The 23,392-nt window shown below is 35.6% G+C and overlaps 2 protein-coding genes and 1 long non-coding RNA gene across 5 annotated transcripts; all 3 read right to left on the bottom strand.

Moving 5' to 3' along the window:
- Positions 1–3,029: 3,029 nt before the first annotated feature.
- Positions 3,030–6,804, bottom strand: LOC144556439 (putative disease resistance protein RGA3). The gene is made up of 2 exons (XM_078304793.1): positions 5,280–6,804; positions 3,030–3,569 (listed from the first exon to the last, which is right to left on the bottom strand). The coding sequence occupies exons 1-2, from the start codon at positions 6,333–6,335 to the stop codon at positions 3,387–3,389; spliced, it is 1,239 nt and encodes a 412-aa protein (XP_078160919.1). The 5' UTR covers positions 6,336–6,804; the 3' UTR covers positions 3,030–3,386.
- A 256-nt stretch (positions 6,805–7,060) lies between these two features.
- Positions 7,061–13,902, bottom strand: LOC144556828 (disease resistance protein RGA2-like). 3 transcript variants are annotated; one of them, XM_078305288.1, is made up of 3 exons: positions 9,369–13,902; positions 8,496–8,655; positions 7,061–7,139 (listed from the first exon to the last, which is right to left on the bottom strand). In XM_078305288.1, exon 1 carries the CDS (start codon positions 13,750–13,752, stop codon positions 9,457–9,459), a length of 4,296 nt encoding a protein of 1,431 aa, XP_078161414.1. In that variant the 5' UTR covers positions 13,753–13,902; the 3' UTR covers positions 7,061–7,139; positions 8,496–8,655; positions 9,369–9,456. The 3 variants fall into 3 exon arrangements, with proteins under 3 accessions (XP_078161414.1, XP_078161413.1, XP_078161412.1); XM_078305287.1 differs by lacking the exon at positions 7,061–7,139 and adding an exon at positions 7,155–8,122; XM_078305286.1 differs by lacking the exon at positions 7,061–7,139 and adding an exon at positions 7,156–8,130.
- A 52-nt stretch (positions 13,903–13,954) lies between these two features.
- LOC144556846 (uncharacterized) lies at positions 13,955–16,837 on the bottom strand. Its single transcript, XR_013512506.1, has 3 exons — positions 16,695–16,837; positions 16,557–16,618; positions 13,955–15,063 (listed from the first exon to the last, which is right to left on the bottom strand). It is a non-coding gene; the product is annotated as an uncharacterized LOC144556846 (long non-coding RNA).
- Between the last annotated feature and the right edge of the window lie 6,555 nt (positions 16,838–23,392).

Here is a 23,392-nt window from a genome sequence, read left to right as displayed (position 1 = left end):
GCTTTCGAGTTAAATTTTATTTTTTGAAAATAAAAAATAGTTGCCACATCAAAACAAAAATAATCTATCAAATTTTACAAATCATGTAATTGAAATATTACAAACAAAAAATAAAAATAAAAACAATATTTAAAAGAAACAAAACATATTTTATTGAAGTATTCATACATAGGATATCAAGTATTCAATCATATACGTTAAAATATTCATACCTAATACATCAAGTATTCATTCACACACCTCTATTTTTTTTTTCAAATTTTTTTTTTCTGTTATTTCTTAGTACTTAGTACGCACTTTCCTAATTCATCATTAATAAAACTTTGTTCTTTGCAAATAATACACTACTTCACGAGGAAAAGAAACATAGACACAAAAGGTGAATAGTTAATGTATCAAGTGTTTCTCTCTCGACTCTTTCTAGTAGCATAGCAGTTCATACCAGTTTGATGTATTCGTACCAGTAGTGTACCGGTTAGTAATGCATCAACAAAGAATAGGCTTCTAGTTCCTACAAAAGAAAAAGGTGTCACAGGCTGTCAGTAAACATCAATACTAACTAAATCTGATCAAAATATCACATTATGCTCTAAATAAAATTATGTCAAACACTTTGCTGCATGTCTAATCAAAACAATGAGAAAAACAGCGATTATAATCAAATTCACAGTCTTGAACATTAAACTTCTAATTAAAAGAATATATAGAGATCGGTGAAGCTTGAAATTCTATTTGTCTTGTTTATTTACACACTAATCTACCATCAATTTTTACCTCTTTGATCTTTAAACAGTAACCATATGAATTAATTCAATTGTGTGGTGATGAATCAAACTTTTTCATGTTACTTGGTTTAAAATTGGTGCGGAAGAACTACCATTAGCAGTAAATGGTTTCACTTCTAAATGAGATAAAAAAAAAATCAGCTAAATCAACATGTACATTTTACACAACTCAATTTTTCATAGCTAAATCAACATGTACATTTTATGCAACTCAATTTGTCGTTCCTATCTATCAATCGCTTAATATCAAGTCAAAATTAAACAAGATAAAGCCTACCAGTAACTAGAATCTCAGCAGTAAGGCCATTAGAGCTTCTCGCCACCTTCAATTCACACCCCAGAGTGCTGAAAAGACTCAAAGAAAGGTGAGACAGAGCGCCTCCGGTGAGATGGCCTTGCGAGCTGTTCAATCTGTGTCAGCGGCCCTCCTTACTCAGAACCCTAGCACAAAGCTTGCGTGGAATCCAGAGATGACGGCACGAGTGGGCGAGATCCCCGCTCAGCGCCTACTTACGATTAGAATTGATGAGGTGCATCACACTACTTTCAAAAGCCAGTCTCGGTTGCGCGATTCAGCTCTCGAAGGCATGCTTATGAGATAAACACAGGCTTTGTCGGTGGAGTTGGAAGCGAACAAGAGGCGACCGTCGTTTGACATGGCGATCCGAGAGAGGTCGGACACCGCCTCAAAAAGGAAGGTGATAAAGCGCGAGTTTATCAGATCGAGATCGATGATGCAATTATCAGCCAAAGGAACGAGGAGCAAGTCGTCGGAGATCCATGTTGCGGCGGAGGCAGGGGTTGAAAGAGGAGGAGGCAGATCGCAATATATTTTTTCCAAATCGGGAGGGTATTTTATTTGAGTTAGTTTGACGGTTAATTGTTGGACATTTAGGGAAAGTAGTTTGACGGGGGATGAAACCGGAGATGGTTGAACGGGGATGTTATAATTACTCTTGCAATTATCCTCTACCCTACAACATCAAGAAAAATAACTGATAGCAAATAGAATACAACCACCGAAACAAGCCTGTCCAAAAAGAAACCCTAATTATTACCAACACAACCAACCAACCAACCCTATATATATAATCAAATCCCTACTCGTCTACAGCATCTCTTTTTTACGTCTTTTTTCTCTTAGGAGGTTGGTCTTCCTCTTCCTCTTCCTCTTCCTCTTCCTCATTGTCATCCTACCCATATATTTAAGTACTAGTTAGGCTTCAGTATATGGTCAAGATGCAGTATTTCCCATATATTTACTATTCTCATCAGTTTGCTTTATTTCTCAATTTTATTAAAAGTAAAATGTTTACAAAGAAAACTTATTTGACAAGTAAAGTTGACCAAATTGAAAAGGAAAGTTGATGTAAGTTTGAAACTTAATTTCAAAACTCATTCAATTATATTTAAACTACAAACGTACATTATTTTACTAATCTATCAAGTGGCTAAAACGACGTAGGTTTAAAAACACGACATATAAAAATGCATAACTAGTGAAATATATTAATTCATTGTTTCAAACCGGTATGATAGATCATAATTTTATTAACAAATTATCTTGATTAGTTTAAACTCATTATAATTACTCAAAATAAAAAATAAAACAATACATTAAAAAATTAAGGATTGAAATAGATGTTTGATTAATATGAACAAAATTGTGACAACGAAAAATCAGCATTTGAACCTGCCAATAGTGATGGTTAATCAACTTTATTCTTTCATGAACCGTAAATCAAAACATAAAATGAAATAAAGTCCAAGTTTAAACTTTCAGTTGTATTTACTTGAATCAAGTTTTTGAACTTCTGTAAAAGTAAGCCCCTCAATTATTTCATATTCTGCAGTCAAAGTGTTAACTTTTTCTTGACAATAATTTCCTTTATATTTCATATCAGCATTTGAAGCTGTTTTCCCATTTAGAAGATTACACAATTGGAGGAAATCAGTAAAGAAACAACATTGATTCTGATATATATGCCCCTTGTTTGAGCAGCCTCTATAGCACATAACATGGCTAAAGCTGAATTCCATTTGGAAGGGTGAAAAACTGAAAATGCCTCTGCATAGCAGGTCTGGTACTGTACCAGCATACCCTGTTATGTACTATATGGCAACTGCATAGGAGATCGGAGTAGTTTGCATTATTTTTCAGCAATTGCAAGTATACCAGTAGGGTTGAGCTTCTTGCCAGCATAGAAATAGGAGCATCTCGCCTTCCACAATAACCATGCAATATAAGAGAAGAGACAAATTATATCATCTAGGTCCTTCCATAGTTTTATAAAAATTACACTAAAATGTCCCTGTAACAAATTCAATCTTATTTCCAAATGTGACATAAACCAAACCACTTTAGCAGTGGACTTTCATTTCCCTCCCCAAGAGTATGAGATACTGGCAATGCATCACATAATGGCTTCCAAATTTTTTTTTTTTAACTTAGGTATTAATTACTCCCTTTATTCTCCACAACCGAGCATATATACAAATTTTGCAGTTGTGTATTTGACCCCACAACATCGACACCCTTGCTGAGCAAATGATATGCCCATTTCATTTATATGGACCACATGGTGGATATTTTGCACCCCATCAATATATGGACCACATGTTGTTTTTTAGAACTGCTTGCCATTCGACCTTGGTTTTCCGCTTCGTGCAAAGCACACCACCTATGATTTTGATAGCAAGAGGCAAACCATCACACTTTTCAACTAGTTGCAACCCAATATCCTTAAGTTCTTGAATTTCACTCTCTTCCTCATCTTGAACTACCTGTCAAATAAATGAAAAAGTTAGGAACGTCAATGCTTTCATTTTTATTTTAGATACATGTCAAGTGTTTTAGAAAATTTATATGTTAATATATATGATTGTAAAAGAATTATAAATCCTAGGGTTGTGATAAAATATTGAGATTGAGCAAAAACCATAACACATTAATTAAGAGATAACAAAACCTCATTTTCAAAGAAAATAGAGAAAATAAATTAGGATAGATAGCAGTAGTTGCAACCAAAATATTAGCCGATTTCGTTTTTGTGCTCAATTAATTGGAAATTAAGCAGTGCAACCGTGGAGCATCTTGATAAGCAAAATGGAATTTACAATCAAGCAATAATAGATATAGTGTCTATGATTATTTTGCTTATCAAGTGCTACCAAGTGCACCCCATCAATGGACCACATATTAATTGTTAGAAATTGCCTATTGGCGAACAGAGATATTAATTTAAAGTGGTTCCATTAATTATGAAAATAATCATAGACATTATATCTATTATTGCTTTATACAAAATTCCATTTTGCTTATCAAGTGCTACCAGGTGTCATTGTGGTGGATTGTAAAATCTTATACAAAATTTCGTTTTGTTTAGATAGGATTAAATAAGTTTGGAATTATTACACGACTGCAAAATTGTTTGTCTAAGAAACCCAATACTTAAATCACCGACATTTTTATTAATATCCAACATTAAATACAAATTTATACAAATGTCCATAAATACTGAACAATTTTAAAAATGCTCTGACCGGCCATTTTTTGGTTGGTTGGAATTAAAAATATGGACCGACCAAAAAATGGCCAGTCAGGTAATTTTTTTTTTAAAGAAAATATTATGATTTATTTATTTTTTGTATTGAAATATTAGTAATATTTTAAATATTTCTTTGAAAATATATGAAATACTATATAATTTGATTTATTAGAAAGACTGTAACAAATAACCCGATCAATATTTTTCAGGCCGGATATTTACAGGCAGTAAGAAAATAAAAAATATTTCTTTGTGTGTTATTGGAAAAAAATAAAAATGTTTTGAATCTGAGTTATTGATTCTGGTTTAAAAGATAATTCTAGGTAAATACATAAAATAGTGTGATTCTTCTAGTACATTTAATTTCTAAGATTTTGTATTTATTTTGAAAAATATTTTTGACAAATATTATGATTTCGTCTGACAATTATAAATAAATTCATATTTTATATATTTTTTTCTTTAATAGATGCAATATCTTATAAATTAAATGTACTAGAAGGACCACAATATTTTCTATATGTACCTAGAAGTGACTTTTCAACTGGGATCAATAACTCAGATTCAAAGCATTTTTATATTTTTCCAATAACACAGAGAAATATTTTAGTTTTTCTTACAACTTTGAAAAATCCGGTCTGAAAAATATTGATCCGGGTTATTTGTTACAGTCCTTCTAATAAATCAAATTATATAATATTTCATCTATCTTCAAAGAAATATATAAAATATTTATAATATTTCAATAAATAAAATAAATAAATCATAATATTTTTCTGAAAAAAAAATCCCGACCGGCCATAAATGGTCGGTTGGAATAAAAATTAGAATCGGCCAATTTGGTCGTTTTGGGCATTTTTAAAATTGTTTATTATTCATGAACATTTGTATAAGCTAAGCAAAAGTAGCAAGGCTAAGGCTAAACAAAGTTATAAACTTCAATTACCTGTTTTGTTAACAGGGACCAGCCATCTTCAAGAGGTAACTTATCTACCCGATGTGATTTTGTTGCTCTCATTTGATTCGCAACTCTTTCATCTTGAGTGGTAATAAGTAACTTACTCCCATGACCTCCCCCACTCATGGGAGCACGTAACAGACCGTCCCACACCACTTGGCTCTCTTCCCAAACATCATCCATAACAAGTAGGAACTGTTTTCCCCGGACAAGCCTCTCGAGTAAAGGCACCAGCTCTGATCTTTCCTGGGCAGCACCGTGGTCACCTCCTACCTCCCGGATCATACATCTCAACAATTCTATTCCATTCGCCTCCTTTGAGATACACACCCAAATTTTTAACTGGAATTCCTCCCCAATTTTCGGATCATTGAAGATCTTTTTCGCTAGAGTGGTCTTCCCAATTCCACCCATCCCCACAATTGCTACAACATGAATGGTTTTTCTCGCACTCTTCTCTTCCTCCGTCAGCCAGTTCACTATTAGGTTTGTATCTTCTTCAATCTTTTCTCCCACAATATCATCTAGCACAATCAAGGGATCAGTCTTGTGGGTGATGACAGAGTCCACTCGGGGAACTGGTTTGGAAGGCCCATAAGAGATTTGTGATTCATTCAAACCTAGATTAGACTTTCTCTTGGCAATCCCCTCTAGCCTGGAATTGATATCCTTAATTCTGGAGCCAATCCCGTGAGCAAAGACCGGGTTGCGGAAGCAAGACAGCAAAGGGCAGCCACAACGAGCATTTGATGAGGAATGGGAACTAGAGCCAGCAAGGCGGTCCTTTGCCTTGATCTGACATAGGTCGATAATGTCATCAGCATCATACATGACATCCTTGAGCTGCATGAGCCACTGCTGAATGGCACTGCTCTTGCTTTGCTTCCTCTCAGCATCGGGAAGGACACGTTGGATATCACGAACGGTCTTGCCAAGTTTCTCAATCTGGCCAGGGATGCCTAGTAGCATGCCGACCTCATCCTGCACCATTTGCATGAGAAGTTCGCTGAACTTTGACAGGAAGGCATCAAGTATCATAGCCATCTTTGTTTAGAATGGGAGCTAGTTGCAGGTATAGTGCTCAAGAGGAAGAGAGCTTGAAACGGTGATTGTTAGAGAATGTGGTTCTAGAGCTGGAGGGTATATTTTTGCTAGGATATATCAAAGATTACTTGTTCCTTTAATTTCTTTCTGTCGTTGTACCTTTATCTTTTGATTTCCTTTTCTATTTTGTAAATTTGAAGCTTGCTTAATTAATTGGTCATAACTGGTTGTGAGAAGTGGAGCATAATTACACGCAATGTGGCCACCCATATGTTTTATTCTTTGTTTCATTTTTGATGATATGAAAATTCATTGCTTGATCGAGGGACTAGTCATTTGTTACGTACTATCTACAAACATAGTTTTCTTGCCTGGGTTTTTTAGTCAGTAATGTTATGATATTATTTTCCAGAGATATTATTTTGATTATTATATATGAAATTATATATTAAAGTAGATGATCAGGTTGTTATAATTTATACAAATAATGTTCTTTATTAGTTCAAAGAGTACATTAATTTTGCTAGGATCAAAGAGTAATTATTCCTTTCTTTTTATTAATGTTTCTCTTTTGTAAATTTGAAGCTTTATTATTCAAAAGAGGTGGAGCATAATAGCAAGATAAGGAAATGATATGCACTACTTTGCTTTTCCATTTGCTTTGTGCGATGTGGAATCCCATACGTTTCATTGATTCCATTGCTTTTCCTTTTGATGACTTGAAAATCCATTGCTTTTTCTTGAGCCACCAACCATTTGTTACTTGTTACAAACATAGTTTTTTGGCCTGGTCTTTCTGTCCAGCTGCAACGTTTAGATATAATTTATCATTAATTACTTAATTCCCTAAGATTTTAAGGGCTATTAATTTTATTACTATGAAATTATATATCATATGAGCTCATGAGGTTGATATAATTTAACAAATAATGTTCGTTAGTACTCAAAGAGTATATTTTGCTAGGAAAAGAGTAACTATTCCTTCCGTTCTGTTCTATATATACCTTTTCTTTATTGTTTTCTTTCTTTTGTGGATTTGGAGCTTAATTATTCGAAAGTGATTGGGATTGTTGAAGAATGTGGTTTTGAATTATTGGGATGTTAGTAGGCTTTACTGTAATAATCTAAAAGAATATTGGATATAAAACATCATGCAGAGAAGAAAGATAAGTTGGAGAGCGATAGAAGAACCTTCATCACTGGCTCTAATTTAATAGCATGTATGACCTAATAATTATTGAGCCTTAAGAAAACAGAGAAGCTATGATTTAACTATTCAAACTAAATTTTGCTTCAATAGTTTTTGCAGAATATTGAAGTTCTGGAATACAATTCCTTTAATTATATATTTTGATCCCTTTCTACTTCTTCTAGTATTGCTAGGAGTAATTTGACTTCTTTTTAGTTTGCATGCTTTAATTAATTGGTCAGGTTAAACTAAATAGTAGGAAGGATATACATATTTGATCTATATGCCTGCATCCATAATTATTGAAAAACACATCTGAAATTGTAGTTTCATATGTCCCTATTTTCAGTGAAAAGTTCATCAGGTTAGAGAGTTGACATCTAGCCCCCTCTCATTATAAACTCTTGCATCTTCTGGTACAGGTACTGTATTAGTATAGTAACAGATGGAGTTTAGTTCAGAACTGAACTGGGACAACATACCTTCTTATCCAAGTACAGACAACAGATCACCCAGAGAACCCCAAAAAAGCAGCCTCAACTGGTACTAAGGTGGAAGATACACTATTGGTATGAAAACCAAATCTGGAACTGCCCACCTCCACCACTATAAAAATATATATATATATATATAATATATATATGAAAAAAAGCCAAAAGGAAAGAACATCGGACACTTCAACAGGGATTGGAACTCATTAGAAATGTGCTTGGATGCTGTGTGAATTTTGTGCATGTCCTTCAAAACCAAAACTTTTGCTTGTTATCAAAAGAACTTGCAAGTTTTCTGTTAGTTTTAGATATTTTATTTCTTTTTTGCAAACATTTTTTGTGTCCTTTTTTCTTAAAATTTGAATTGCTATTCATCTAATCAGGGATTTGGATGGGACCGGCGATATAGTTTAATTAGACATAGGGGGACAAGGAGAAGTAAAGTAGAGCAGATAGCATGAAACAAGGAGAGATATATACCTACACGTAAGGCCACTCTAGTAGTAATTGCCATGCATATATGCCATACAATAGTTTGTTCTTTCCTCATAATTAATTGCATGAAGCTTGTGTATCTTGTCATCCTCTATTCCTCTCGGCTATCACAGCTGAGGCAGGATTATTCTGCGGGGCATTCCTTCTATAGGCATAAATCAAAATTTAAAAAAAAAAAAAAAAACATAAGTTGAAGTTTGAGTTGATGAGAGATAAAAATGAGAATATTGTTGAAGATTTGAAGCACCTTCATAGGCATTTAAATACAACTCTGGAGAGTCATAATGATAGTACATAAAGTAATATAAAAGTATCAAAGTGAAGATTGAAGTTACTGTAAGCGTGCGTTTGAGCGTATAGTTAAATGCAATACCACCTGACAGCTTCCGTCATGGCATTTCAAAAAAAAAAAAGATTGAAGTTGATCAGAGGGGAGATCATCTACTACTGGATAGCAACAAGGTCCAGAGCCCACTTCTGTACCGATTTCTTAAATTCGCTAAATTACTAGTTTGTATGTTTAGAAGATGCTTAAACCAACTTTGTAAAGTCGGTCATAAATCTAGAATACACTATATTATATATGTGTATCTTAGATGTATCTTGTAAACCACCTATATATGATAGGTAGAAGTAGGACTAAGAGCTATTGTTGTTATACATAGATACATATATAATAAAAAAATAAAAATAAAAGATAAGATGAAGAAAAAAAAAACTTTGTACACATTCTCCTGTACTCGTTTTTAGTGAAATAAAGTGTACTAAACACTCTCTTCAATATCTCCAATAAAGTTATTTCCAACAAAGATTATTATAGCATGAATAACAGATTCCAATTTATTGAGTAGAAAGTACCTTGTGGATACAGAATTGTCCAATAATGAAGTATTATCCCACTGAACACATGGTTGGATATGCTAGGAAAGCAGAGTGTCCTTATGTTTCATAGCCACCAGCCATCACTGCCTTGAATTTTCTTTTCTTTTAGAGAAGCAGGTAATTCCGGGAGTTCCTTCAGCAAATCAACTGTCTTGATTTTTAGATATTTTAGGGCACTAAGATTTGCCATTGTAGCAGGCAATGATTTTAGTGAGCTTGCATCACTGATAACCAACGAACATAGAGAAGTAGGTAATTCTGGGAACTCCTGCAACAAATCAACGTTCTGGACTTTTAGATATTCAAGGGAATTGAGTCTAGCCATTGTAGTAGGCAATGACTTCAGAGAACTTGCACCACAGATAGTCAAATCCGTTAGAGAAGCAGGCAACTCCGGGAGCTCCTGCAACAAATCAACTTTCTGAATCTCTAGAAGTTCAAGGGTAGTGAGCCTTGCCATTGTAGATGGCAATGACTTAAGAGAGCTTGCATCACAGATAGTCAATTTCTTTAGAGAAACAGGCAACTCCGGGAGCTCCTGTAACAAATCAGCTTTCTGGATGTTTAGATATTTAAGGCCAGTGAGCCTCACCATTGTAGCAGGCAATGACTTAAGAGAGCTTGCATCACGAATAGTCAATGAATTTAGAGAAGCAGGTAACTCCAAGAGCTCCTCCAACAAACTGGCTTTCTCAATTACTAGCCATTTAAGAGCAGTGAGTCTGACCATAGTGGCAGGCAAAGACTTCAAAGAGCTTGCATCAAGGATAGTCAAGTCCCTTAGGGTATTGCTGTTTTGCAGTAGCCATTGCTCTGGCAAGCTCACCATCCCTGAACAATACAACACCCTCAATTGGGTTACATATCTTAGGCTTCTCAATGGTTCAATGAGAAGGAGAGAGAGGTTATCAATGTAAAGATGATTGATCTTTAAAGAGGCCAATCTACTCCCTTGGTTTACACCATGTAATTGATCCCTCGATGAATGTTCAACGAGCTTGTCACATCCAATGATATTCAAACAACTAAGAGATTTGAATGCATTTTTTGAGGAGGGAAAATGAGAAATGTTTGCACAATTAATCATTGAAAGATCAGTGAGAGTAACAAGGCTTGATGCTGATTCCAGCAGTGGTTCATCAAGTTTACCGCATTTTTCTACCGAAAGGTCTTTAAGTGACATGGGAAGGAGGTTGCTCTGATCATCAACTACCATTAGCATTGAGCAATACACTATAGTTAAATTCATTAGTGACACAAATTTACCAAAACCACCTACTGGAAGATGTACAAGATTCTTGCAATATCTAACTACTATCACCTCCATAAACTGAAAATCTATATTGTTTTGCTGCAAAAATCCATTCAGTGATATTAAGTTTTGGCAGTAACTTATATACACTTTTCTAAGTGATGATGTATATGGGCCATCCTTCGAGTCAGAATTTTGGTAATATTCTGGAAGAGCACTGACTCCTAAGTTATCTATGCAAAATTCAGTCAAAGAGAGTGGTAGACTAGGACATTCAGTTAGGTTTCGGCAATATTTTATGCTCAAATGTTTTAGTGACAATAATGTCCCAAATGCCGGTACCATTACCAGTTTCTCACAATCGCTAATGGTTAATTCCAAAATATCCTGCAAATCTAGGTTGTCTTGTTGCAGAAATCCATTTAAGGATATTAAGTTGGGGCATCCTTTTATGTGCACTACTCTTAGTGATGATTTTAGGGACAATGATGCAAGAGTGTTATTTCCAGAACTTTGATACAACTTTGGAAGAGAAGTCAAGCCCACTTCATGAATTCGAAATTCAATTAGAGAAAGGGGCATATCAGGTAACTCTTCCAGGCTTGCACAGTTATATATATCAAGAACCTTGAGATGTGGCATTTGCCAAGAAAATAATTGATTTTTCCAAACAGGACAGCTTAATAATTTGAGAGATGACAACTTTAAAGGGGGTGATTCCTCCATCCATCTAGGAGATCTTTGGCCTTTATAATTCTCAACTATCAATTCCATGAGATTTGTATGGGGTTGGAGGTAATCAATGATTTGCTCTATGTTATTAGAATTGCTCTCTGAGGTCCATTTCAAATAGAGCGACATGAGATTAGTCTTCCCTAATAGGTTAGCACTCTTAGCTTCAACAGGATCCCCTACATTCTCAATGTTTTCAATAATCAGGTGCCGAAGATTCTCTAGTGTGCCCAACTCATTTATATGTTGACCACTCTCTTGTCCAACAAAAAATGTTAACTCTTGGAGAGATGCCAGCTTGTGAACTCCATGAATGATTTGCATCATCTTACCGGGAAGCCTCATATAATGTAACCTAACTAGATTGGTTATTCTAATTGTTTCAATTCCTGAATAGAAGATAACATCATCAACTTTTGTTGAAAACTCTAGTACTTCCAAATGATAAAGGTTGCAGATTGAAGCAGGGAAGATGTACAAAAATAGTCGACACAAAATATCTAATTCAATGGATAGGTATCGAAGGTGTACCAAGCAACTTATATCCTCTGGCAATTCACAACTACCATATGATTGTAAGTCATGCCCTATGAAATTTAGGTTCAATAAACGTAAATTTTTCTTGATTAAATTGTTTGGTAGAACAAATGAATTATTTTTAATAATTATGACCAAGCTACGTAAATTCTCAAGATGAGAGATCCTCTCAATTTCACTTTCATGTACAGACACATGTCGGACAGTGCTAGGTATGGTCACTGGCCTTTTATTTGATTCAACCCTACAACATTCCCCAGTGGAAATCTTCTGGACCAATTCATGCATCAAATCATGCATAACATACCTTTCACCTTTCCGTGATTTAGAATATTCAAAAAACGATTTTCTCAAAAGGTTATTGAAGTAATCTTCACCAATATCCTCAAGCTTTTCTTCCTGATATAATTGTTGTCGGATGAATCCAGAAGCAATCCACATTTTTATCAACTCATTTTTATCAAATAAATAATCTTGAGGAAATATGCTACAAAACCTAAAGCATACTTGCAAATCTGCAGACAAATGGTAATAGCTTAACTTCAAAACCTCCACCACATCTTTTGATGACTCTAAGTTAAATATAGAGCCGTGATTCAAAATTCTTCTCCAATGACGGTGGTTGATGTCTGAATTCAATAAGCTCCCCATCACCTTTGCTGCTAATGGACTACCTCGAAGCATTTTTAGCATTTGATCCCCAAATGTTTGCAAATCTTTATGATTGTCAGGGTTAGAACCATGAAAAGCATAACTATAAAAGAGTAATCGCAACTCTTGCTCTCTTAAGCCTTCTAATGCTATAAATTCATATTCTGTATATATCACACTAGCAAGCAAGTCCGCCACCGATTTCATTCTAGTTGTAAATATGATTTTACTTCCTTTTTCTACGAACCTCAAAGGAGCAACCAATTTCTCCCAATCGCTTCTTTTCTCATCATCCCAAACATCATCTAGAACCAAAAGAATTTTCTTTAAATGTATCTTTTGTTTCAAGGTCTCTTGAAGTGTATTTAATGATTTACCACAACAACTATTTTCCCCTAGTTCACCAAGCATCTTTCTTGTTATATCTTCAACATTGAAGTTGGTAGAAACACAAACCCAAATTGTTTTGTCAAAATGATTCGACCCCCACATCTCTTGATAAACAAATTGCACAAGGGTGGTCTTCCCTACTCCACCAACCCCAACAATACCAAAAGAAGAGAGGCAAGAATTGGTTGGTTGCTTCAGCCAACCAATTATCTTGTCCTTCTCAACATCCCGGCCATACACCTTTTTTTCAGCTAAAAAGGAAGTAGTTTCACGCCCTAAAGCTTTACCGGCTTCTTGCCGTGTTTCAGAAGGATCATGAATACCTAGCACAATGGCAGCTTGAAGGAGACGATCCACACCATTAGCTGCCCGATCCAACATTGCTACAGCATTCTTCAACCTCTCAAAAGTTTCATCATAATTGATAGTACATGGTTTTCTCTTCTTTGAACTAGAAGCGGATCCACCCGCCTCATCTCGGTTTTTCACCATATCCTCTAGTTTTTTGTACTCCAGCTCATCGAGCACGTCTTCGGATGCTTCCAAAGCTTGCCTAAACTCCTCGACCCATTGGCTAGCATTAGGGTGCTTCATCTTGAGTGCTTCAGCAATGCCCATGACAGTTGTGATCTGGGGAAGAAATGCCTCTAACCTCTTTAGCTCAGCTTCACAGTCAGCTGGAAGCGTACGGTCATGCAAGTACGAATAAGTCGTGCTGACAATGTTATCAACAATAGAGGACCCCGCCCAGTCAGCAATGGTCAAAACAGCAGAACCTGCCCAGTTTGCAAGAGCCATATTTATGTTTCTTCTTCTTCTCCTGTGGCGCCTTCCTCAAAGTCGTTGGTGTTTTTCCCTATTTTTCTTTTTTTTTTTGTCTTTCTTTTTTTTTGCTTTTTCCTGGCTGTCGTAGCTTGGGAATGACAAAGAACAGGTCGAAATTTTTTTTTCCCCTGGAAACACGTAGCAAATTGCTGGTTGAGAGATGGGATATATTGAGAATGAAGATAGCAAAAGGCAGAGATTGGTTGATTAAAGAGAGAGAGAGAGGGCTGAGATGAGAAACTGAGATTTGGAAAAGGCAAATGTAGTAACAGATATTGCTCGATAGATTGAATGTGGTAGGAAAAGAGATGAATGGATCAGTAGATTAATTAAATAACATAGATTGCTTGCATTTAGTTGTGAAAGAGGTGAATAGAGTGCACTGGAGCTTGATTTCAACCTCTCAGCAACTTTTGCCTTCATCTTGTACACACAAGTCGTTGTATTAATTGTTTTAGTCAGATAAGTCTGCTATTTTTGTGGTTATAATCAAGTTTTTTGGTCATCAGTAAACAGTCCGTGTGGACATACAACAAAATAATATCTTCCCAACAGTAAAGCACCTACCTAGCTAGCTAGCTAACAGGCTATCAATGAAAACAACAACGTCATGTAATATAAGTTTACACATGGTGTCCACTTCTCAGTGATGAGTGGGAGTGGGCTTAATTTTCTTAGAGTAAGATTTATTAGGTGCTATGAATAGCATAAGGCTTTCCGTGTTATGGCTTCAAAAATCTATCGTATAAATTTAGAACATCGATCTAAGTAGCTCAGTAAATTGGTTATGTAATAAAATTGGAGAAAACCAAACTTTTATTATTTTTTATGATTTATGAAAGATGACAAAAAATGACCTAAAATATTGGCAATTTTTCTTTATTTTTAAGCCACCTTTTACCATCTTTTATAAATCATAAAAAAGTAGTAAAAATTAGTATTCTACAAGTTGATAATATAAACAATTTGCTGAGCTATTTAAATCAAAATTTAAAATTATACAATAAATTTTTGAGGCCGTATCATGAAAGGTCTTATACTATCTATATCACCTAAGCCTTACTCATTTTTTTATATATAATTTTACCTTAGATTTATTTTTCCTTGAGCAATGGCCTCAACGACCTCAAATCAGATGATGACAGCTACAATTGAGCCTAGCAGGGCAAGACAAGCTAATTGTTCATACTTTTCTCCTCTCTTTATTGTTGCAAGCATTTTCTTTCTGTTTCACACCCCTCTCTGCTATTTGATTAGATCCCTTCAGTTTAGATCACGCCGTCACTGCCAATGAATTAGCATTATGTTTATCAGATGGGCTTGGGCCCAATAAACCTCAGTTAGCTTGAGTGAGGTTTATTTGTCTTGGGCCCAATAAACCCTAATAAATGCATCGTCATGGATTAGTGTGATTTAAATTTCCGCAAAAATAAAAATAGCATGAATTTTGAAAATGCATATGTTTTGAACCTCAATGTGATTTAACAAAATATAATATTTTATAAATTCAGTTCAATAATATAAATTATAGACGGACAGATATATATACACACTAGAATGTATTTCATTCGAATTGATCTAATCGGTCTACATTAGCACAAATTTGACATTGCGAACCGCGTTAGGAATAATTTAAAGAATATCAGTGTAGTTTCTTTTTTGATAAAAAAAAGCCAAAGCCCGTTTCATATATCTGAAACTATTTCTTAATTGTTGGATTAAAATAGTCAAAATAAGTGAAAATTAGCTCCAAAATAAGTGCTTACATGTTGTAGATAACTTTAGCAATAATTCAGTCAATTCAAAAATAAAAATAAAAACTTTAGCAATAATTCAGACATCAAATTGGATGTCACAATTTGAACCCAATTTAATCTAATCTGTTTAAATTAACATGAATTTGCAAAAATGCATTTTTTGTAAGGATTTCTCAAGAATATCAGTGTGGTTTAACATAAATACATGATGTTAATGTACTTCAACAATATTTTAATTTTCTAAGTTTGATATAATTTGTATAAGTTAGTGTGATTTAAATTTTCTTCCGCACATAAGGTACGTAGTGTTTTGGCATTATGTTAGAATTAAATTAAGCACAATTGCATGATCTGTTGATTCAGTGAGACCATAACATTAACACTACTAATTTTTTTACTAACATAACATTATCCAAAAAAAATAATGTATAAATATTCATCCTTCACTAATTATGTCCTTTAAAACCACTTCTCTTTTATACATTATTATAAAATTCTCTTTCATTAAATTTTTTTTTATAAAATAAATTATTCAACGTAAAAGAAATTTTCATCTCACATATTATTATATGATTTGTTTTCTCTTAAAAGTTCAAGTTGTGCTCTGACAGAAGGGCTTTTTGGTCATTTTTTCTTGCTAGGGATTTGGTGAATAAGCAAAGTGTTCTAAAGAATCAAGAAACAACAAATGACCAAAAGCTTGAAAACAATAAATTAGTTTTTTTCTAATCAGTTAATTCTCTATACAAATTAACAAGCCTGTAGCCTATACTATCCAAATTGACATTTGTAGCAGCTTCGCAATGAATTGTTAGACTGCAGTTGTTTCCTTTTCAGTGGCAAGTTGCAGGCTTTCGGTAATATCATTACTAAATTGGTCAGAAATTATCAGACCAGACTAAGAAAATAAATTGAATGCCTTGACACTTTTAAGAGCTGATTTGAAACACAATTTAATGATTTATGCTCAGTTATAGGGTTCCAGTCAAAACCCAAAATAAGAGAAAAAAGGACTAATACCAGTATGAAGATAATCGATCAAAGGAAGGTCTCAATCTAACGCCTCTCCCTCAGTCCGGCGGCTGCAACATTTAACATTCAATTTAGTTTTGCTTTTGCGACAAAAAGTTTAAGAAAAATAGAGACAGAACAGTTTACCTAAAGAGATGACACGATAGAGGAGAGACGGCACACGGGAGAGTTGAGAGTTGAGTAGAGAGAGGTGGCGAAGAGGGAGGTTGGGTAAGTAGAACAGAGACAGGCGGCGAAGAGGGAGTGGAGACGAGAGAGATGGAGCGGGAGGGGTGTGTCAGTGTGTGTGTGTGTGAGAGAGAGAAGGGTAACAGATATCAATCCGTCTGGGCTAAACAAACGGGTTCCTCAATAGAGGAGAAGAGTTTCAGCTGATTAACGGGCCGTCTCAAATCCTCAGCCCGTTTAAGAAAATAAAAATTCTGAAACTTGAGTATTACGAATAGAGCTACACAAATAATACATATAATACTTGGGGATCGACTAACAGTCCCCCTACTTCAGTCCCCTATCTGTCCCCCGCACTAAAAGACAAAAAAAATAGTTAAAACGTGTTAACTACCACCAAAGAGCAAGATTAATGCTATCTTATTAATAGTCAAAACGTATAGTATTCATACCTACGAATTTATAGTATTCATACTTATTATCATAACTATTTGTCATATGTAAACACAAGCTGGAGGGGACCAGTAACAACCAGGGAGACCGCTGACGTCTTGTGACAGCCTAGATTGGGGACCGCAATCGTCTGAAAGCGACATTTGCCAAGATTGGGGACCACTACAGCGAAACTATATATCATTCATATCTAAATATAGAAGTATTCATATCTAAACAAATGAAGTATTCATACTGACGATTATGAAGTATTCATACATGTTTGAAATAATTTATACAATTCAAAATTCAAAGTCAGATTCATCTCTCACCCCACCTCTTCCAAGAAGTATTCATACTGACGATTACGAAGTATTCATACATATTCAAAATAATTTATACAATTCAAAATTCATTGTCAAATTCATCCCTCTCACCCACCTCTTCCAAGAAGTATTCATATCTAACATGAAGTATGCATATATAACAAATGAAGTATTCATATCTAACTAATGAAGTACTCAATATATAACAAATGAAATATTCATATATATAACTATTCATATCTAACTAATAAAGTATTCACACATGACACTAACAATATTCACATCTGACACTAATAATATTCACACTTGCCCAGATTGGGACCAAGAAATATTCTCAACAGACTAGTATGCATATCTAAAACAATGAAGTATTCATATCTAACTAAAGAATTATTCATACTGACGATTACGAAGTATTCATACATGTTCGAAATAATTTATACAATTCAAAATTCAAAGTCAGATTCATCTCTCTCATCCCACCTCTTCCAAGAAGTATTCATATGTAACATGAAGTACGCATATCTAACAACTGAAGTATTCATATCTAACTAATGAAGTATTCATATGTTGCATTGTGACAACCTTCGCTGGGCTAGCATGGACCCTCTCCAATGGTGCACCATGCTCTCCCCACCGAATCTTGACGGTGCACCATGCTCTCCTCGTCAGATCTCGACGGTGCACCACGCTCTCCTCGCCGGATCTCGACGGTGCACCACGCTCTCCTCACCGAATCTCGACGGTGCACCACACTCTCCTCGCCACGTGAGAAGATTGAAGATTGAAGAGGGTAGATTTTGACCACGTGAGGGAACAAAAAAGGAAAGTTGTTAGGGGGACAGATAGGGGACAGATTCAAGGGGGACAACATCTTTACTCTAATACTTGTACGCATCTCACCGTAATCCTTATAACATGCACGGCCATTTTTATTAATAACCCAAAAAAATAAGGTATTTACCAAAATAACCACAAAATTTGAGTTTTTTCAAATTTAACCAAACCGCCAGCATGCTAGCGGTCCACTTCTATAGCGGACCGCCAAGGACATGGGCGGTCTGGTAGGGACCCGACCGCCAGAGTTCTGGGCGGTCCGCTTTTTTTTTTTTTTTAGAGATCTATTTTTTTGTTAATATTTTCATTTGTGAAGTTTTAGTTTTTTTTTACTTAGGGTATTTGCCAAAAAATAAAACATTTCATTTTGATTTGATTTGCCAAAAATAACGGACCATTTCAATTTTGGATAATTTTGGGCGATTTTGAGGCGATTGCTACAGGTATAAGACCGTTTCGATGGAATTGCTTAGTTTTAACACTTGATTAGTTATAATTTGACGAAATAGACACGTTGTAATTTCAGAAGGCCGTTTCGATGTAAAGCAGAAAAAACATAAAAACCAACATGAAATATAAAATAAAACTGCAATCATAATAATGCTACAGTCCAAAATACATCATAAAAAAACTACAATCATTTCAAAATACATCATAAAAAAACTGCAATCATTTCTTATGCTTCTTCCCCGAAGGACTGAACCTAGCAGCTGCGTTGCCTTTGAGCTCCCTGTCCGGCTGCACACGCCTCGGTATCTGCTGGGAGTGAGGACTCACATCTCCTAAGTCCTCCTCTCCACCCTGACTCTCATCACCAGTGAGGCCAACCTCCCCCGGGCCCTGTGAATACATGTGCGGTGTACATGTAGCGGCTCCCCATGGATCAAATAGAATGGCTGACTCGGCATCGGCGGTCTGCGTACTTGTTCGCTTCTCAGAGTGTGCTTACAAAGTTCCAAATACAACTGATTGTACTTGTTTTAAACCTTGAATCCACTCACGTCTAGGATTGCAAGTGTACAATCCTATCCGTGTAGTAAAATAAGGTATCGATCCTCAGGGACGGTTAAACTCAATTCTAGACTTTCACAAATCCAAGTTAGGTACTAGAAGTTTGAAGAATTGGGTTTGATTTGTTTCAATTTCTAAATTTCAAAAGACAATTCAATTAAAGGTAAATGAAAGTGATTAAAAGGTTTGGTTTTGAATCAATTATAAAAGGTGTTCTTAGGGTTTCAGACTTCATCTCCAAACTTTTCCTTCTCTGGACCTATCATACAACTCGCATCATCTCTGATGCGACCTGTGTGATGCGACTCGCATCATCTCTGATGCGGGTCGCATGGCCCTCGAGCAGAGCTGACATGAGTTCATATCTAAGTTGATTTCTTGTGCGAGGCTTCGACCTGTGGCTCTCGCCTACTGGTATCTAACCTAGATTGATTGTCTGGTTAACTAGAAGTATCTATAACCTCTCGATAATAGAAATTTCACCTCTCGGTTACTATTGATCTTAGATCTACTTCAAGTGCTCAATTACAATTACAAGATACATCAAGGCCTAATTACTAGAATAGATGCTATAGACATCTAACAGTAGACAATCAAGAATCAATCAAGAAATCACAATCAAGCAAACAATGAATACTCAAACAACAATCACACAAGTTCAACATTAGATCAAAACATCATTCAACTCAAAGAAAAGGTTTGGAGATTACATCTTAACCCTAAGAAACAGGGATCTACTCAAGCATAACAAAAGTAAACATGAAAAAGAGAGAGAATAAGCAAATCATGATGGAGCTCGAAGATCCAAAGTAGATTGGAGAGGATCTTGAAATCTTCCCTTCTCTTCTTCTTCAATCAAGCTCCAATCTCCTTCTTCTCTCTTGATCTTCGCTCTTTTTGTGTTCTGGAATCTAGAGGGGGAAAAAGCTCCTCGAATTCTGGCATAGGACCTCCTTATATAGGCAACAGAGTTGACTTTGGGCTTGTCAGATTTAATTTGAACTGGGCGGCAACAGTTGATGCGACTCGCATCAGGTGGATGCGACTCGCATCAGGTGGATGCGACTCGCATCAGATGGTCTTCAAGAGAGAGCAGTGAGGGTCGCATCGCAGGTCGCTTTGGGCTTGGATGCGACTCGCACCAGATGAATGCGACTCGCATCAGAGCTTCCTGAAGTCTGCCAATTGCCTGATTTTGCCCAATTTCGCCTGATTCCTGCAAAGTAAGAACCAAAACTTAGCAGTACCACATTCTATGGATGTTCAATGTAAAAGGCACCCTTTGTTGGTTCAAAACATAGATTTTCGTATGGAAACAATTCGAAATGATAGGTCTAATAATGTGATAACAGTACGCATCTCCCATGGATCCTCGGCCCAGCTAGGTGCATATGTGGCAGGAGACGGTGCGCTAAATAATGCAGATACAAATCCATCTGTGTTCTGAGATGCACTCCCACCAGCCTCATAATCGTGCTGCATCGTACCTCTGTATCGTGGTCTGCAAGAGGCAGTCACCTCGTCATCTGTATCCACCGGGTGAAGGTCATTCATGCTAAAACCGAGAGGGTCTTGCCGAGCAGGTACTCCATCCTAAATTTAAATAAGGTCAGATCTGCTATATACAAAATACTCTGCTATAAAATATAGAAAGCTGACATACCGGGCCAATCTCCACCGGAACTCCATATTTATTGTAATCCTATGGGTATTAAGAATCCACTCGTGGAATGCCCAACCTGAGTCATCAGCTTCATAATTGAAAGTTAACTTAATTAGAACCGAGAATTCGAGGAAAATGAAATGATTATGTGTGTCCAACTTTTAACATCAATTCGCGTACGGGTCTTGATCGCCTCCCGCCAATTGATGTTCTCTCCAGCATCGCGCATCATGCCAATGAGGCGGCCTTCCCAACTGCCCATCTCCATGACTGGTGCCGTGTGCTCGAGCATTTGGCATCCTATGGCTCGCTAAGTATCCCTCGCCATACAGACCAAGCTGTGTCCAACTCCTCTCGCAGCTGCCAGTAACTGCACACAACATATTATCATGATTATGACAACAATAAGTAATTAAAATTTACAATTTTTAATTAAAGAATATTTCAGTTGTACTTACCGCGCGAGCATGGATCGGACCCCAAGGCAACAAACACCTAGATGAATCATCCATCAGTCTACGTCGAAGGGTGTCGCCGTAATGGCCTGTAAGGTAGACTGACGGCATGCCGTGTCGCAAGAGATGCCAATGAGACACGGTGCTTAACATGATGGGTCCACAGAAGAGGACTGAAGGTGTCAGGATCGTGGCAGCGATAACTAGGATCGGCCTCTGTAACGCCACGTAAATTTAAGTTAAGGTATAAATTAAACAATATTTAATTATATTAGTTAAATGCATTAGTAGACCAAAATAGACTTGAGTCCAATTAATTTCCTACCGTCCATATTTTATAATATGCCTTCAGCCCAACCTAATTAATTAATTTTCTAAGAGCCCATATTTCATTAATTAAATTTCAGCCCATAACTATATATCTTCCTGCTTAAATCACTTAAAACCTTTTCACGCCTCCTGTATGTGTTTATCCCTTTCTATGCGCCTCTACAGAGAAAACCCTTCTTTTTATTTTAATATCTGATATATTTCTTCCTTCTCTGTTCTCACATCAACCCGTCCTTTCACCTATTCAAAGAAAATAATTAAACACATTATCTCTCTATGTTCTCTGTTTAAAGCCTCTTCAAGTCCACCGCTGTTGTATCTTCCTTTCTTCTAGGTATATCTAAATTGTCTTATCTACTAGGTATCTAATTTGTCTTTTTCGTTAATTAGCATATACTGTAGTTCTTAATTTCTACAAAATATCTCAATTTTTATGATTCTATTCACATGTATTTCATCCTTATAATTTTTTTGTCATTTCGTTACTGTAATAGATCATATCCATTAATTATTTACTCTTTTGCATTTTATTCATAATCACTTTAATGTTATATCAACTTTTTGTTTATCAAATATAGTCTCTGTTATAACTAAGCATACAAACGTATTTTATAGTTAATTGTAATTTTATAATTTCGTATCTAACTTCTTTAAAATTTTCTAGATTTTGATTATTTATTTAATTTCTAATTTGGTATTTCAATGAATTTAAATTTATTACCAATCATTTTTAAATAATGAAACAGTAAGAAATTTATTAATTAGAAACTATATTAATTAAAGTTGAATTAAATAAATTAGGTTCGGGAATAGAGATTGAGGAACGTGAAGAGTACGCTCGAGGAACCTACGAAATTCAAGGTGCGGTGTATTTCCTGGATAGTTGTTAAATTACTTTACCGTTTGGTTATATATTTATTCTATAGTTATGTAATGAATGGTGAATTTGGAATCTAAGGAAAGATGCCATGATTGTTATTGAAATGGATTTTTGAAATGAACATGCTATATATGAATAGAAAAGGCTAGGATACGATCAGTGAACAGGGGCCGATACGTTTTACATATCGGGATGTATACATTGGGTTCGGTGTTCGACTAGACCCCTCGTTAAAGTGACTGTAGGCGAAAGCGGTCCTGTCACGGGTCAAAACTTAGCGGAAAGCCGGATGCACCGTCTAATGAGACAGTCAAGACCTAGCTGAAAGCCGGATGCACCGCCTAGTGAGACAACCAAGACTTAGCGGAAAGCTGGATGCACCGCTTAGTCAGGCAAAAGAAATGTGAATTAAAAAGGAAAAATAGATGTTTTTGATTAAATAACTAAATTGGTGCATCATTGGATAGATTTCATTAATTGAATTTGAATGAGAAATTTATATTTGATATCTAAAGTTAATTTCACAAAGATCCGGGCTGGAACTAAAAATCCGTACGGAGAGTTTTTGTTTGAGCTCTCATCCGTACCACTTTATTTATGTGGGTTCCAGGTGACGAAGACAACGTGGCTAGGCGAGGTGAGGAGTAAAATGAGAAGGCAAAGCGAGGATAAACTATTATATTGCCACTTTGTTTATTTTGTTTGTTTGAATACATATAATG

Source organism: Carex rostrata, chromosome 7, assembly GCF_964058835.1.
Source record: "Carex rostrata chromosome 7, lpCarRost1.2, whole genome shotgun sequence".
Lineage (NCBI taxonomy): Eukaryota > Viridiplantae > Streptophyta > Magnoliopsida > Poales > Cyperaceae > Carex > Carex rostrata.
This window is presented reverse-complemented; position numbering and strand designations above follow the sequence as displayed.